Consider the following 18,341-nt stretch of genomic DNA (forward strand, 5'->3'; position numbering starts at 1 on the left):
AACCAATCATTTCATGAGTTTGATATTTATTGCAGTTTCTTTGTCACCATATGGTGCTATTAGTGTCTCCTGATACTTGAAAACAGAAAAGCCAAACCTTCAAATTCTTTGCACCACATAGAGCATTGATGGGTCACATTAGTTTCCACTAGGCTTTCCATTTACGTAATGTACCAAACAATAACTTTGTGCTTACCATCCCAATTTCAACAATTTTCATGTTCAATTAATCCTATCTTGACAAAAAGGAAGGTAAGGTCAATTGAGTAAAAAAAATGTGACTTACCAAGTTCCTCTTCAACAATTTCAAACACATGAAATAACTATATTCTTAATATAAACCATTCACTCATACAATAAAATAAAATATTTACATATTTATCCAATTGAGCATTTTGCCAACTAGCATGGCAAAATTCACCTAAATAATACAGCAAAAACCCAATAAATATCATTAAGATAGAGCTACACTAATTGCAATACAAGCTCTTTGTCATTAACCAAAGAATAATTAAAAATTTCTATTATAACTTAGCCATGTTCTATGCATTCAATTCTGTAGACTCAAAGGTTATTTTTAACTCTGACAGTGACCATCTGGTTTTCCTTTACTCCTTGACCAGTGAAAAATTTTGTCACTTGATACCTTGGGAAAGATGGGTCAAAATGTGAATGTAATGTGATGACCTGAATGTGTGTTTAAATTAGTACAAAAACCAGATGTGGGGATGGGGGGGGGTGGGGGTTGACAAATTTTATTCTATGTTAAAGTTCTACTAACTAAAAAGGAAAATTATTTCCAATTTGTTTTCAGTGAGGAATCAAAACAAAGTCAATAATTAATACCAAGGCTAATGTGAAATTTGAAAATATATTTTGGTCTGATGGTTACCATGGAACAAAAATGCATAATTCTCTGTAAAGTTGTTGACTCATTTAAAACCAAAAAGGAATAAGGATAATCACTGCAAACCCTTTACATAGCAATTTATGTTAATGTTACTTTGGTTATCAGACTGCAGTATTTTGTTGCCATGGAAAGAACAAGATGAAACAGACTACAAATTCAACTGTAACTACAACTCTGTATATATATATATTCTTATTTCTGACAAAAAGTATCATTGAAGGCAAAAGAGTGAACGATCCAAGCAATTTCATAGAGTTGAATCACACTTTTCCCTAACATGTAGAATGACTTAAGCTGTTGAATTTTAAGCAACATATTCTTCTTCCTCATGTGATTGTCACATTGTACACTCAAGATGTGAGAGATTTCTGAATCAAACTGAGCTTAATGCTATCTATTGTTATGTTCGTACAACTGTACCAGCAATTATTTGCATTTCTTCTATATGAATTAGTTGTAATTTATTAACCCTGTGGTTTCAAAGCTTTGAAAACTCTGGGGCTTCTTTCTGCATTCCTGCCATGACTGCCTTAGGTAGATCCTCAGACTGCAACATCAGCGAATTCCAAGCAACCTAGTTACAAAAAGAAAGAACTTTGAAGGAGTGCTTGATATTAAACAATACTTCTAACCCATTCAACTTTTAGCTGCAACAAATTGTGCATACATGTTACTATCATGGGTGGGAAGAGAGGGTAAATACTAGGGGGGAGGGGGTATTTGGGTCATTTGTCCAATCACTAAGGCAAGCAAAAATTATGGCATGATTTGAATATTAGAAAACATTAGACAACTTCAAAATGTTTTTATACCCAACATTTTCTTCCCTCATCTCGCCCCCCCCCACCTCCCCTACCATTTAGCTTCTTGAGTACGAGACTGCTACAGACATCAAATGAGAAATCTTCGAGCCTTGCACAATACACAATAGCAACAAATAACTACAATGTGTGCTCATCTTCCTCCATCAAACCCCAGTCAATCATCCTAGATATGTTAGCGTAGCCATCAGCAATGAGCCACCTCCCTGACCACTATGGACCATCTCTATGTACAGCACTCAAGTTTTTACATAGAAGGGTTTGAATCAGAAAATACCAGCTAAGCAACCTAGAAAAAGACTGTTTAATGTGAAAGTTAGGTTTCCACATTTCTATATATACTCTGGCATGTCAGCTTTGTTCGAGCACAACTTCATTCAAAATTCTCAAATTCTTGGACAAGCAATTCGACATTGAAATGATGATTTAGAGTTCCTCCATTGTCTCCACTGCACCAGTGTAATATAGCAGCATTGATAACAACAAATGTCTACTCGTTATACTGAATTACGTAACAGCATTTCACATCGGAGCTTATCACCAAATTTATCTCCGGGGTTTGTCTCACGACTTGGAATTTACCTGAAAGTCAAGTGATTCTTGGACAGAGTGGTCTCTCGCATAGACAAGGTTGACCTTTGACCCTTGAATGGCTACAGGACTCTTCTTACTTATAGAGTTGGCCAAGTCCAAAGCTCCAGCTAGTAGAGTCTTCTTATCGGAGAACACTCGACTGTGAACGAACAAAGAATCAGAAGGTAATTGCGTGTTAATTTCATATGTAAATTTAGTACGGCTGCTAGCGGTCACATTTGAAATTACTCAGTTCTCATCAAAGCAACAGCACTAAGAAGTTTCCTACTGAGTTGTTCTCATAAAGATACAAACAGTTGTCAACAGAATTTAAAAAATCCTCTGGAATGACAGAGAGCAAAATGAAAATACAGACATCATCAGAAAATCTCATTTCAACTAATCACTTTATGTCTTGAACTTCAGGTCAGAGTTGCACTGAAATTACAATTGTGTGCTCATGGTTGGTCGTACTAGTGGTTAAAAAGTTGGACCTCCAGTGGTCTTACCAATCCAGTGTACACAACAGCAACAACTTTTATCCAAACACAAGAGATGACATTTCAAATAAACAGATAGCTCACCTGACAAATCCTATTTGCATTGCTTCATCGCTTCGGAAATCTCGAGCTGTGTAAACCAATTCCCTAGCAAGACTGTCATTACCAATTACCTTCGGGAATCTTTGCAATGTGCCTACATCTGCTGCTAGGCCAAGGTCCACTTCCTAGTAAAGAAAAGAAAGAGAGAGAAAAAAAAACCACATTAAAAACTCTTTCATAACCTGGCCTCATCCTGAAGCCTACTTATCCTTACTAAGTATACTAGAAATGAAAAATTTCTCTTCAACAATTTTTACACCTATAATGGATCTAAAATTCTGGTGCTAAGAAAATGAACTATTTATGAGACACCATATACTGAAACATTTCAAAGACAGAATTCAACTTACACTATTAATTTATCTTCACTTCTCCCAATTCGAGAACATTACACTAACAAGTTGACACACGGGGAGACTTCATTACTTTATCAATTTGTTTTATAGTTACAACAGGCATGGATTATTTATTGATGCCAATAAAGATAATCTAAGAACTCTCTCATGTTCTTAAAGAAATCAGTGTGGCAATGTAAAAGTTTCTTACTTTGATCACGAAGAATGCATCTTGACTGCAAAGTCTGATATCGCAAGCTGATATCATGTCAATGCCACCTCCGACACAGGCGTTATGGACTGCAGCAATCACTGGCTTTGGACACTAAATTCAATAGCAAAAGAAGACAAAATTGGATACTTTTGGAAGCACATACAGCAGCAGTGGCGGCCAATAGCATCTCTTTCAATGTGTAGAATAGTTGGCAACTTGAATACTTTTTCACAAAGTCAAAATCAACAATTCAATAGCAAAAGAAGACAAAATTGGATACTTTTGGAAGCACATACAGCAGCAGTGGCGGCCAATAGCATCTCTTTCAATGTGTAGAATAGTTGGCAACTTGAATACTTTTTCACAAAGTCAAAATCAACAATTGACAATAACATCTGTGATATATTGCAGCTATGTTGTAGCAAACAATGAGGACTTTTGTTTTTCAGGTGGCTTGCTATTATTATAGATCTACTTGTTGACTTTACTTCAATAACTACTGTTATAGGAGTTTTTGTTCAATCAATACAATCTTTAAGTGACATAAAAGAATACCACAAATCTCACAATCTAATGGCTCCTGCTGACATTGTCTATACATGGACCGTTAATTTGTTACTGGGTCAATAATCAGCTTTTATCTTGTGTTCCTCAATCTTATTATTTAAAAACCCCCCCAAAAATAATTATAATAAGTTTGTTTCCATCAAAATTTCTCCATTCCAATAAAGGAGTTGGACATAAAAAAGGTTTCAAACCTTATAGAATTGACAAACTTAAAGAGTATTATGATCCATTTCAAACAAAGGTGCAATGGCATTCAACAGACAGTTTTAGCATAAGTGCCAAAAGAACATTTCTTTCATTGAAATATGACTTATATGACTTATATATGGGTCTATTATTTATGACGTCAAGCAGATGCAAAGATGAACAGAAATGATAGAAACTGCTTTTCCACTTTCCTTCACAAGCCTTTCAGTATTTGTGTGCATTTGCATACCTTGTAAGTACTACAGCACATGCTGTAAATTCTACTAGAGAAAATGTTCACAACTTTGACTGACAGTTTTTGAGCCTTGCTTGAATAATTCTAGTAAGTATACCAACCAACATTGCTGCCCTGACATATTTAGGTAGACAAACTTTGTGGAGCTAAATTCTGTGTATTACCTTTTCGATAACTGTGAAAGATTCTTGCATTGGAGGGATAAGGCTTCTGAGGAGAAAACCCCTCCTTCCGACTTCAGTTTCTTGGTGAGACAACAACATATCACCAGCAGCCTTGAGATCTAGACCTAAACAAAAATACAGATTGCAAAAAAGGTTTAGTGATTTCCTTACCATGATTCATATGAGAACATTCAATGTATTTTTATGTAACATTTGTAGTTAAAATCCTCTTAACACGTCTTGTACTATGGTTTCTGTCGAAAGACTGTGGATGCAACGCCTTCGCACCATTTAACCACATGGGCTCAACATTCAGGAAGGACATGACTAACCTTTCTTCTGCTCACCACCCCCTCCATCTCCCCTGGTGGTTCTACAGACCAAATATGAAGTGTATCACAACTTTTTATTTCGACTTAAAGTGACTTATTGTGTTTCCAATGTTTTTGCACATCTGGCCTCTTTTGATCTAAATGATGTTTGACAGGTTTCTAAATAGAGGAGGTTCTTATACTCTCTGAGCTGGAATTTCATACCATTGTGAAATTCATCCAATATGTATTTCTAGGTTTAATGTGTTTACAAGGTTTTCATATGCTGATCTCTGTTGACCTCAAGTGACCTTTGGCTTCATTGAAAACTTATCGATTAGTTTTACTCACAAGTTGGACCATCTTACTGCATATCACATCCAAGAGTTTCAGATTTTGAACTCTAGTGACCTTAAATGACCTTTACTATGGAAAAACATATGGTTCAACTGCTTGTATGCACGAAAATGGATCCATATATATCCATTTACATATATATCCTATGAGGTTACACTATGTGCTTTGTCAGATGCAATGTTCCATACATACTCAAAAAGTTTTCTGTTGTCCAAAACAGGAAGTTAACTGGTAATTAGCAAATGTCAATTTTTGGCTAGCTTACTTTAGCTAGGAAAGTGTGCTAGGCCTAGATTTTAATTGTTGACATTTTCTGACTGTATGTAGCAGACTATGCCAAGAGTTAAACATCTCTTGAAATGTTAGTACAACAGATTAATTCTTTAAATTTCCAACCCTCTCGATGGTGAGAGAGGTCACACTGAAAATGAAACCAGCTGCTTTGATATGAATTTACATTTTTACCTTGACATGACACAAGACACTATCACAGACAAATAACAGGACACGAAATTGTCTTACCAGCTGTAAACACCCTGCCAGATCCTGATAGGACTACTACCCTGCAGTTTGGATCACCCGCGATTTCACTGAAACATGTCCTCATTTCACTGTCAAGTAATTAAATCAAGAGTTAATTATTACAGGGTTACAAACCACGAAACTAAATGACTTTATTCGATGATAAACCCACCTTAAAAAATGTTTTAAGCTTCGCAAAGCAGAAACCAAGGTAACCAGTTTCAAGATCCTAGCTAAAGAGTAGCACATGATGACAGTTTCACACAAAACGAAATCTCTACTACAAACACAGATGTCTTGTATTTAATGTAATTACTGCAGTGAACATTAACAAGTCTCAGTTTTTACTTTATTCCTTATGTGGGTATGGCATAGCATTGAAGTAGGCAATTGGTTTGTCTGCTACAGACTGTTGACATCAAAATGACCTACAATCTCCACCATAAACAATATTGTTCTTGTATCCACTGAAGTTGCCAACACACCTTATATAAAGTTGAACAATCTTTTACTTTGCAAGTATTTTGCAAACAAATTCTAGACCTTTGACATTTGATACATGAATTTGTATTTCACTAAAACAAATTTTTTTCTTGTATTTACTGATGTGGAGGTAAATACCATGTATGAAGTTTAATCAACCATCCCTTTAGGACGTTATTGTACTTTTAATGTTTGCATTCTGTTGATCTCAAATGATTTTTTACCTCCACCATAGGGTTCTTGCACTGCACTACAGATGGACCTATACCGAGTATAACATTCAACCGGTCTTTACTTTGAAAGAGATCATGCATCCTAACATGGTTTTCAGGCTTTCTTGACCTCTTATGTCCTTTGAACCCTGCCAAAAAGCACTGCATTTTTGTAATGGATTTTGCAATTTTGTCCTCATTCAGGCAGACAAACGTAACCTGTATTAAGTTCAAGCGACCCACACTTTATAAGTTACCAAGCCTACAAGTAGCCAAGCCATTCCAAACACACACTATTTCTTAATAACAAATGCAGGACACATACAGGTAGTGTGCCATAATGACTGCATAGATTTACTTTCGTCTGCAATAGATTTAGAAATTACCTCCAAAATTCCATATTCATTGCGTTCAGCTTTGTTGGTCTGTTCATTTCCACTTGGTAGACATATTTGCTGGGTTCAGTAACTGAAAGTGTTTCAAATGAATACTTCTCGGAAGACATGTTTCTCGCTAAGTTGGCCTGATGTCCTTTTGCTGCAAGAGAAACTAAGATATATAGCAACATTTAAAATCTTAGACATCATTTACTCAACACTCATTCTGATTCTCATCGACCAAAAATATAGAATCTTCCACCATCATGTTTTCTATCATGTACAGTGGTAATAATAACTTATGTATTTAATATTCTATAGCTTATAATATGATTCTCAGCTGTGAGCCTAACATCATGCATAATTTTCTAGATAAGATTGTCCATTTAAGGGACTACTATTAATACTAAATGTAGCTTGATGTAGGTTAATACAAAGTCATACCGTAAAAATTATTGTAATGTTCTACTTACAATCTGAATGATCAAGATCCAACAAATTAGGTCACCTCTTATTTATACAAACATCATGAAAGAAACATCTGAATATATATATGAGTGTATTGCATGTGTACTATGAATCCTGTGCTCATTGAGTGTACAGTACTTTGATTATCTATATACAGCTCCACCTGTATCAGTCTGAACCCACATAGAAGTGTTATCAACAAAATTTAGCTCAACAAACAAGTGGCAATGAAAACAAGATAGTAGGTAATTTATATTCTTATCTGGGATAGGGTGGGTTCTTAACTGCTTTATGTACAAACCTGTCGAAGTGGCACCAAAGTCTAGATGTAAACAAACCAGGGTTACAAGGGTTGAAACTGCAGAGAGGGTTTCATGGAAGTTAGCCGGTCTATGACATAATATAACAAGGACGGAGGGGTGTTTTCATCCCACCCCCTGGATCTGGGCAGGCCTGATACCCTGTTTGTTATTTCCTGATGGTTGGCTTAATAAGTGGTACATATCCAATTCATATCAGGCATATTTAAACTACAAGAGGGTATATGCATTATGCACCCTTATTTAACCAACAATTGGGTAATAAACACTGATGCATCCCTTATGCAACCCACAATTGGGTAAATAAGTTAAAACCCTATCATTATTGAACCGAAGACTGGGTGAATAAGCACTAGTGCATCACTCATTTAACTGACAATCAGGTAAATAGGCGTTATATCAGGCAATGGCATATTTAACCTACGATCAGGAATATACACAACATCCAATATATTCAACTGATGGTCGGGCCTAAATAAGCGCCATCATTATTAAACTGACAACCGGGTAAATAATCACCAGAGCAACGCTAATTGAACTCAGGATGAGGTAAATAAGACACCCTAGCATACTTAGTTAACCATCAATCGGGTTTAGAGGCAGTAGTATCACAGTTCTTGAACTGACGATCATGTGAATACTGTAGCAATAATATGGTCAGCATAAGTTTGCATAGACCTACATAAAGTTACACAGTACAGTAGTAACAAGTAGTGCTACTAAGTTTAAACGGTGCCAAATATGCAAAGCCAAATATGCAAAAATATGCAAAAGCCAAATAAAATACTACAGTACAGTGAAGGCTTCGTAATTGACGCACCCCGGTAATTGACACACCTCTTAATATTTCTAGATATATTGTAGTGACGCAATACTATCGCGATAGATTTCGCTATTTCAAAAGTACGCCCTCACTATTTTGGAGTTCTTTCGGTGTACCCCTCTGGGCCATGAATGACCCGGCATATTTGTTTAGCAATTCGGAGAAAGGGAATTCATGACCACTTTTTCACACGGCTCCGTGAGATATAGAGGTTTTTTTAACATCCTGTCATATTTGTTCTTCACCTTCTGGAAATGTACGTTTTTTCCTTGGAAATTACACTTTCCACTTGTCTTTTCTTTACTCGAAAGTCACAATCTTCAAATGTTACTTTCTTTCATCATTTATATATTTCGTTTCAATCATATAATTTGGTGAGTTGCAGTTTATAGGGTGTGAAGACTCACGTAAAAAGAAACGTCTTATGCCGGTAATCTGACCTAGTTTCGAATGAGGTGTAACAGAAGTGTGAGACACCACCATCGATCCCAGAAAATACACACACTGCTTGCTACCGTAGGTAATTAGACACTAGTGTACAGTCAGTACATACAGCTGCGGTCAATACCCACAGCACAGTGCATTGAAACGATACAGCGATGGACATCTTAGGTCTAGCTAAAGATAACAAGGTATCACGTTTCATTAATGTCTGCATTTTGTAGCGACACAAACAAAACGTCACTTGCAAGCAACAGAAAGTTAACTTTTTCAGATGGGCGCACGCGGTTTGGGGCGGGTCTTCAATGCCTTTAATGACGAAGTATTATTATTTTTCCCATAATACCTACTACCCTTATCACCTAAAATACCACTGTGGCAACTATCATACAGGCGACCTAACCTTTTCACACCTTTAGAGCACAGACATGTTTTTCATGAGCATGAATTAGGATCCGTTTTAGTTAGGCCTATATATGCCTTTTAAAACTTTTTACAAACTCCTTCAATGTTGCAAGTATTTTTTTAGCTTTTGGAAATCTTACTCCCTAAAAGTAACCAAAATCCCTTGAGATGATGACACTAAGTCGATAAAAGAAGAAAAAGATTTAGGAGTGCTTATCACTGCCAGTATGAGACCAAGTCAGCAATGCGCGAAAGCCGCCAAGACAGCAAATCAAGTACTTGGAATGATCAAGCGATCTATTTGTTATAAAGAAAAGGACATTCTTATCAGGTTGTACAAGTTTCGTCCGTCCACTTCTAGAGTATGCTATTCAAGCCTGGTGTCCGTATTTACAAAAAGACATTGCTCTGCTTGAGAATGTTCAGAGGAGATTCACAAAGATGATTCCAGGATTACATCATCTCCTATACGAGCAACGAAGTAAGAAGTTGAATCTCACTTCACTAGAGACAAGACGTATTCGCGGTGACATGATTGAGGTTTTTAAAATTATTAAAGGATTTGAGGCATTCAAGCCAGCGATTTCTTTATATTCATCGACACTGTTACGAGAGGCCACCCTTTCAAGATATACAAGCAGCACTGCAGGCTGAATATTAGAAAGTACTTTTTTCACAAAGAGTAATTGACATTTGGAATGGCGTTCCAGCCAGAGCTGTATTAGTGAGCACTGTCAACATTTTCAAGAGCCAACTCGACAAATTCCTGAGAAGTAATGTGGGTGCTCATATGAGCCATTAAATGGCTCCCTGCTCCGTCATCCTCCGTCTATCACCTGCTGAGAAGTGGAGGGTACAGGTAAATACTCACTAAGAACGATCCGTCTGCTACATCTAGGCATGCATAGAGAGGCTCAAAGCATGGCAAACTGCGTTCAAAGTCAATGGATGCATGCACACAGTAAGCTTATGGACAAATGTGTCAATTACGGGATATTAACGGACAGTTTGACACTGCAGATGTCCTCGTCAGATTCTTCCCAACTGTACATTTTGTGGGAACAGATTACAGTAGGCCTACAGAATAAATATTTTGGGGTCATTTTACTTCTGAGGTACTACTACACATCTGAAAGTCGCATACAGGTGAGTGTTTTGGGGTTTTCCTTAATAGATACCGTTCATCAAATCCTTAAGTGCGTCAATTAAGAGCCCATCATGCTACTAGTAGTGTACTACACTAAGCCTAAGCCAACTTCTTTAGTTACTTTACAAATTACAGCTAGTACAGTATTTTTGTAGTACTCCTAGTAGTAGTAGTTAGTAATAGCCTACCTCTGTTTACATTAGCAGGCAGAGCACTCGTCTTTCCGCTGAGTTTGGACAAAGATGAAACGCTGTTTCTACACAAATGACTGAAACGGAGTGCCATATTGCGGTACGTGGTACAAGGGTCAAGCTCTTTATCTTCTGAAAGTCACGTAGGCTAAATAATATGTAGCTTTATGCCTTTTGCTTAGTTGAAAATCATTGGTGGCTAACCTTCACGGTTGTTTGGATGAAAGTCTGACACAAGTCTTGAGTCTTGACACCAAACCTAACGTAACTATCTAGTCAAAGGACACTTAGACCTAGTCAGAGGTAATCTGGCGTAGTTTACATGCGTCAGCTGTCTCTTAGAGTGCATGAATACAGAACAATCGAACACATGTCTCAAATTTTGCAGTTAGACCCTGGATAGGAACACCACTGTAACTATAATTCAGCTTCGTGTACATTATATATACCAAAGCATAGTCGTCAGACATTGCACTGTACGCACTGTTGTTGCATGTTTCGGGAGCAGATCAGGACGAATGTGTTTTACTTCATGTGTCGAAGGTTAGGATCTTTCATTGCATAACCTTTGGTAAGTTACCACATGTGACTAGACAACATTACTAACAGGTCTATAAAGGATAGCTCCATTGTTATGTTATATAATCTATTAAGAGTTCTTTGTTGTAACAATATTTTTTACACAGAGCCTGACCATAACGTTGATTGAGCCTGAAGTACGGATAGCCAGCCACACAGCTGCCCAGGCCTACAGTTATAAATTATAATTGTATTTTACAACACCTAATTGTATTCTGGTCATTTGATTGGTCAATTGCTCTTTGATTGCATGCAAAATCCGCTCTATTCCACTCTATGAAATAGAACCATTGGTTATACTTTTTTGGTAGCACTTTTTTCAATGGTAAGAGAGCAGAGAAACCTGTCTGTTCAAAAAAATCTGTTGCATGAGTGCATTTTACCCATCTTAATATAATATGTTGTATAAAACAACTAATGAATGGTTTCCATTCGTGCAATAGAGCAAATATTTCCTGCGTTGAAAGATGAAATTTGTTCCATTCAACGAGGCCCAGCCTCGTTGAATGGAACTTTCCATCTTTCAACTCATGAAATATTTGCACTATTGCACTCACATGTATTGACTGTTGTGTAAATGTGAGAAGATATATTTGAAATTGGAAGTTAAGTATTTTTTAAAGGTGGGGGAGTGGGGGGAGGCTGAATGCATTGAAACAGTGGGCATCATATTTCAAGTGAAATTAGATGGACATGGGAGAACTACAGCATAGATTTCCTTATGTCAAAACCAAACTTGAATGCATGCGTAGCAATGTTCCTCTATACCCATTCTGCATACTTTATGTCTTAGGTCTAATATGAATTCCCAAGATTATAAGATAGGCCTAAATAGAGTAAGCTTGGTTACCATATTTTTTAATTAGGAATCTGGGACAAAATATTAAAGGTGGAATGTATGGCCTGGGGAGGGGTCCCTCCTCTTTGATAAAAAAAAAAGGCTAGTCTGGTAGAGCACAGACATGACATTATCAAGGGGACAAACTAAAACGAATGACAGCGAATGACAATTGACTTTGTACAGGGTAAATTATCATTTGCGAATGACAGCGAATGACAGCAAGTGACAACGAATGACAACGAAGGACGGCGGTGAGAAGAGATAGAATGAATAACGGAGTTGAGTAAATGCGGTTATTGGTTTTCTGCGCAAAAATGATTTTAGGAAAATCGCATGGTTGTAGGGTTTTGGTGTAATTTACGGATAGAAACCATAGGAAAGATTTTGTGTGAGAATGCGCTTGAGTGCGGTGCTTTTTACCTCTGTAGATTTATATAGAAAGATAACTGAAGCCGTTTCAAGATTATAGTATTGTTAGTTTCTAACAATATCGAAAAAATGACGTTAAATTTACTTTTTAAATTCAGACTTACAATTTCGCTTGCTATAAGGTGCGTTTTTATCTTGTCCCGGTACTATACTAGATCTAGATACCCACGAAGTCTGAACTGTGATATCCAGTTGAAGCAAATGTCTGTGCTGTCATTATACTGTCATTCGTTTTAGTTAACGCAATTTTTTAGTGTGTACAACATATTGTCATTCGTTACGTGTAACGCAATTGTCATTCGTTTTAGTAACACCCATTATCAAGAGTGGGCCTATAGGTCAGCACAGGAGTAACACAGCTTCTATGTCTTTGGTAACACTGTCACGCTTGTACATGTATATAGTTTATAGTAGGAGAGGCCTATACCCAACATTATAGTAGTTCTTGTTTCAATCTCTTTGATCGTCTGTGTGAGTAATTTGTGAACATCTATGGTTCTTTGATGACGTGTAATTAAAATATAACGAGCATGAAGGCAGATTTTGCAACATTTCTAAATCTGATGTGAATAAACTGTATTATAAAATTTCAAGGAATGTTTTGTTTAATCGGGGACAGTTTTGGGGACACTTGTTAATCAAGGATTGAACATGGTAATGGGCACTGACCCCAAAAATCGGGGATGCCTGGTCAACCTTAATATAGAGCCTAAGATAAGCTAGCCATAAAGAAAACAATTGGTCCTTTTCGAAGAACAAAACTAGGCTAAGTTAGGGTACTAGGAAGAAATGAAGCTAATACAGGGAGAAACTTGTTACTCATCTAAAGATTGCTAGCCAAATATTACTGAGATTTTGAACCTGCATATTTCAAGCTCGACACCAGTTTGAATACATAGCAAGCTCTGCACTACATGTCTTTTCTTTTATCTTTGCAGGAACTTGTACAAATGCTGATGGATGGTGTTCACCTGTGATTCCTAAGCTACTCCCTATAACATGAAATATCTTTAATATCCTGAGTTTCTACAGTATACTGCACCTACCTACCTATCGATTAGAGATTTAAAACATAATATACAATAGAGGAAGATATTGTGTTCAAAAAGTGATGGAGGAATCCAACATTTGGTATGCTAAGTATCTTGCAGTCGGTGTTGTTCTGGGTACAACTACAGCTATCCTGAAACGTTTTTTCAGCGGCGGAGTCTGCAAATGCACCTGTAGTTTGGGAGGCAAGACCGTTATTGTGACAGGGGCAAATACAGGAATCGGAAAAGAGACTGCCTTGGACTTGGCTAAGAGAAGAGCTCGGGTAATTCTTGCCTGCCGCGATGTTCAGAAAGCCAAACAAGCTGCTCGAGAGATTCAGTTGCAAGCCTCGAGGATCAGTGTGGAAGCCAATCTGTTGGTTAAGGAGTTAGATCTCGCATCAGTTGCCTCCGTCAACAAATTCTGTGATGATTTACTAAGCACAGAGCATCAGGTAGATGTTTTGATCAATAACGCAGGCGTATTTCAGTGTCCGTACTCGCTTACAGAAGATGGCTTCGAGATGCAGTTTGGAGTCAACCACCTCGGACATTTTCTGTTAACAAACAGACTTCTACCTCTCCTTCAAAAAGCCTGTCCCAGTCGTGTCCTTGTCATATCTTCTGCCTTACACAAGCGTGGTAAAATAGATTTCAGTGACCTGCAAAGTAAAAAACGTTACAGTAAGAAAGCTGCCTACAGCAACAGCAAATTGGCCAATGTTTTATTTGCCAAAGAACTTCATAAAAGATATCACAGGAGGGGAATAAATGTCTACTGCATACATCCGGGAATTGTGAGGACAGAGTTGGGACGTCATCTGAAAGTGTCACCCTTTGTCAATTTCATGGTATCACCCCTAATGTGGCTGTTCTTTAAGTCCCCGTGGTATGGCGCACAGACCAGCGTTTACTGTGCCATCGCTGGGGATTTAGAAGGTCAGAGTGGTGGTTACTATGGAGATTGTAAAGAAGAACCGTTTCCTTTTGTGGAAGGCGCAACAGAAGAGTGTCAAGAAAAGTTGTGGGAAGAAAGTGAGAAACTTACAGGAATTAACATTCCATAGCTCTCTCTATCTGTGGTCATTGTCAATGTTCTTTTATGAACAGAAAACAAAAGAAAAGTAATTTCTGAAGCAAACTTTGACAGTAATAACTTTTCTTTTTCTTCTTGTGAGAGATACAGCTCTGAGCTAGCCTTACTTGTCATACAGTATCATCAATGTTTTATGTTCAGTAGTAATGGTCCAGCTCTCTGACGAGGATGCCATCATGTACTAATGTGAATTTCTTTTTGTAGGTGGTGACATGAATATTGTTCAACATCTTTACATATTGTCAATAATACTGTGTTATTTTGTGTTCAAATTCAGTATTTGTTGTCAAAAATATTTAATGTATTTATATTTATTTGTTTTCACGACTTTAAGCTTTAAGTTTATATATAAATCATAACTTTGTTGTGCCCTTGTTTATGCTCATTTAAATACATTTGCATTAAAAAAATATTTCTTTAAAACAAACCATTACACAATTTTTACCCAGGAATATTTCAGAGTTAATTAGTTGTTCGAAGATAAACTGTAGATGTAAAATAGATGACTGTTATTTGTAACACATTTTTACTGTTCTAAGGAATCAGAAAATTACTTACATTTAAATCATTTTGTTTCTAACCATTTTACTAATAGTTTTCAAATTCAGTCACTTTGATATTGATATATTTGGTAACAAATCTCAATATTACAGTATATTTTCAGTTTTGGTAAAGGTATGACACTTGTGACAAAATTCATACTGCCAATATCTTAGCAGTTGTAAAAAGTTACTTAAAAAATAACTCTTTGAAATGCATAGTTTACAGACCATCTTCCAAATTTCCCAATTCCTGCCAAATTCACTCAAACTTAAAGAACCTGGTGAAACAAACCATAACGTGTGTGGATCCGGGGGGGGGGGGGGAGAGGACCTGCCCCTCCTACACCAAACACAATATTTTAATTAGTTATAAGCACAACCTTGTGTGTAGACCTAATTATAGAAATACTTTATAGCCTAAATATTGCCTCAGATTGTACCATTTCACATCTAAAATTGTAATTTGGTATTTCTGGGGGAGGACCTCCACATTTTCAGAGACAGTGCCTCATCCCCTCCTTTATGAAATCCTGGGTCAGCTCCTGCATACGAGCCGGTCAAAGTCCTTAGTCTGGATAAATATGACACTATAATTTCTGGTATTTATGGCAATAATAATATAAAGTCTGACCTGATGCTTTTCAGAATATATGCTGTTTTAGCTGAGAAGGCTAATTGCTTTCTTTAAGTTGTCATGCTGTAAAAGTGTCTCAGGCCAAGTTTTTGATGTTAGGTTTACAACAGTACACTACAGTCTTCCCAAGCAACAGTAAGCAGTGTTTTAGTAGTTAGGAAGCATACTAATTATTCCCATAAGAATTATCTTTTGACTGACACAGTAAATCATCAAAGTAATGTATTCTCTAGGTCCTTGTTAAAGTCTTCACTAGGGAAACCCTTCCCATTGGATATGGACTCTATAGGAAGTTTGTCACCTTAAGCCTTTATTGCGACGCTAATTCAACAAGGTAACAAACCTAACAGTATAAAAAAAATTGTATCTTTGTGAACATGCATGTCTGTTACAGAAGTGTGATGTTACATTGATGAAAATGAACCAATTTAAAAATGTTAACTGGAAGGGATGATCTGTCACTGTTTTGTTTTTGTATCTTGACTCTCTTCTGCTTTATAAACCTCTACTGTAATCAGTGTTGACACAACCTTTTGGATGTGTACAATTTTTATTCAAATCTCTCTTCTCCCCTGCAAGAAAATGGTCAACTAAATCAGCATTAAGCAATACTAGAATAGATGTATATATGGATTTAAATATCGTTCAACCGAGCCCTACAACAGTTGAATCCTTAAAGGCCAGTCATTAAAACAAAGGATGCATTCATTTTCATAATTTACCAAACAATGTCATATCATTTATCTTTTCTTGCTCCAGAGGCTGCAAGGATTCATCCATGCTTGAAAAGTGGTAGGGGAACCTTGAACTCCTTTTCATATCATGATTCAATCCAAATCTAATGATAAAAGTATTTAATATTGCAATAACAGCCTAATTAAAGGCTAGGATTATTTCTTATCATGCTTTTAGTCTCGTAATGTCGGTCCAAGTACTATACATTCCTTGTACAAAGACTAAGTGCTGTACGTTCAGCAGTGTTTTTCTACTGTAAGTATGCTCTAGTAACATTATCACTATTTACTGTACTTTTTAGGGTATCATTTGGTATTATTTAGTCATGATTTTGGATAAGTAGGGCTAAAATTTAAAGTGACCTAGTATTTTGCAGTTTCCCTATATTCAATGTTTTACTTGTTTATTGGTAAAAAGATGAAATATTTACTTAAATTAAATTTTATCTGCAGATTATTGTTTTTTGTTATTCATTCCATATTTCATTCTGAAGTACTATACAAAGTCAAGCTTTTGTTGCAATTGATCAAATTTTGATTTTTGTGTTAATTGTTGATGTCAAATGCGCTGTTTTAAATAAAAAATTATGGGGTATCTGAGGGTGGGGGATGGAGGTGGGGGAAGGAGTTTGTCTCCCATTTTGCATATATTATTCTTGCACATTATTCAGTGACTTTCAGTCCTGTATGTGGAGCTTTATGTCTAAAAATGTATAGATGTGGATTTTTGTTTTCAAGATGATCAGTTTTCAAATATCAAATTTATGAGTTTGACTGTTTGGGCATTACATTAATTTAATTACATGTAAATGAGAAATGCATGTAAGTGAAATGAAGACCCATAGTTGCATGGCATTGTACATATGCAGAACATTATTTAATGGACAGAAAAACATAAGGGTCATGGTTAATGTAAGGCAATTTAATGTGTGAACTATATAGTATGGTATGGAGTCTAATATTGAACTTGTTCATTAGTTTTTGATTAAAATGCAACACAACAGTTGAATTTGGTATGGCAGCAAATTTAAATAATTTGTTGAAATACATAAGCAGTGTATTTTGTTGAAGAAAGAAAAGAACATCGTTAATGTAATCAGGTTTTCATTTATATTGTTAGTACTGATGTGTTACCACAATGAAGGAAACAGATTTTACAAATGGAAAAAGAAAATATTCAGGGAATAAGTCTAGAAAATGGTTGTGTAAATAATCATTCAAAATGAAACTTACATGAATTGATTGTTTTGTTTGTAAAATTACTGTCAGGGTATTTCTTAACTTCTTTTTGAAAACTCCTTTACAACTGTTGATGTTATACACAAACTTTCCTATGCAGTACACTTTACTTATAGCTGCAACCAAGGACAGACGTTTTGGCATTTTTAAAGTTCCTTTTATGTTACATTCATATATTACATTCATAATGCACTTGATTATTTCAAAAGGTGATGGATTTGGCATCTGATTAAAAATCATGGGAAAGAAAAGAATAACTGATCTCATGTTATTTTTTTAATATTTATTGTCATTTGATCAATTCTCACTTTAAATCAGTTTGATAAACTGGTTTTCATACTTTTTTTCCTTCTTCCTTTTGGATTGTGAAGCAATACAATTCATTTTGAAATAAATATCCTTTAAGCTAGGTTCATATATAAGGACCTAATAACAATTGCATTAGTTTAATACAAAATCAAAAAATGATTTTGCATAGTATCATCTTTCAATTGACAGTTGAAAACATAAAAAAAACAAATTAAAAAATGG

General features: G+C 36.1%; 1 protein-coding gene and 1 pseudogene across 4 annotated transcripts; one reads left to right on the top strand and one right to left on the bottom strand.

Annotated features, from left to right (window-relative positions):
* Positions 1–9: 9 nt before the first annotated feature.
* Positions 10–10,945, bottom strand: LOC139971450 (delta(3,5)-Delta(2,4)-dienoyl-CoA isomerase, mitochondrial-like). Of its 4 annotated transcripts, none has more exons than XM_071977930.1 (8): positions 10,683–10,945; positions 6,900–7,050; positions 5,819–5,907; positions 4,629–4,753; positions 3,453–3,566; positions 2,889–3,031; positions 2,314–2,464; positions 10–1,484 (listed from the first exon to the last, which is right to left on the bottom strand). In XM_071977930.1, the coding sequence occupies exons 1-8, from the start codon at positions 10,777–10,779 to the stop codon at positions 1,389–1,391; spliced, it is 966 nt and encodes a 321-aa protein (XP_071834031.1). In that variant the 5' UTR covers positions 10,780–10,945; the 3' UTR covers positions 10–1,388. The 4 variants fall into 4 exon arrangements, with proteins under 4 accessions (XP_071834031.1, XP_071834030.1, XP_071834032.1 ...); XM_071977929.1 differs by having other exon boundaries at positions 6,900–7,062; positions 10,683–10,942; XM_071977931.1 differs by lacking the exon at positions 10,683–10,945 and adding an exon at positions 7,364–7,506 and having other exon boundaries at positions 6,900–7,062.
* Positions 10,946–11,102: 157 nt separating this feature from the next.
* LOC139971448 (retinol dehydrogenase 14 pseudogene) lies at positions 11,103–18,067 on the top strand (annotated as a pseudogene).
* The last annotated feature ends 274 nt before the right edge of the window (positions 18,068–18,341 follow it).

Source organism: Apostichopus japonicus, chromosome 8, assembly GCF_037975245.1.
Source record: "Apostichopus japonicus isolate 1M-3 chromosome 8, ASM3797524v1, whole genome shotgun sequence".
Lineage (NCBI taxonomy): Eukaryota > Metazoa > Echinodermata > Holothuroidea > Aspidochirotida > Stichopodidae > Apostichopus > Apostichopus japonicus.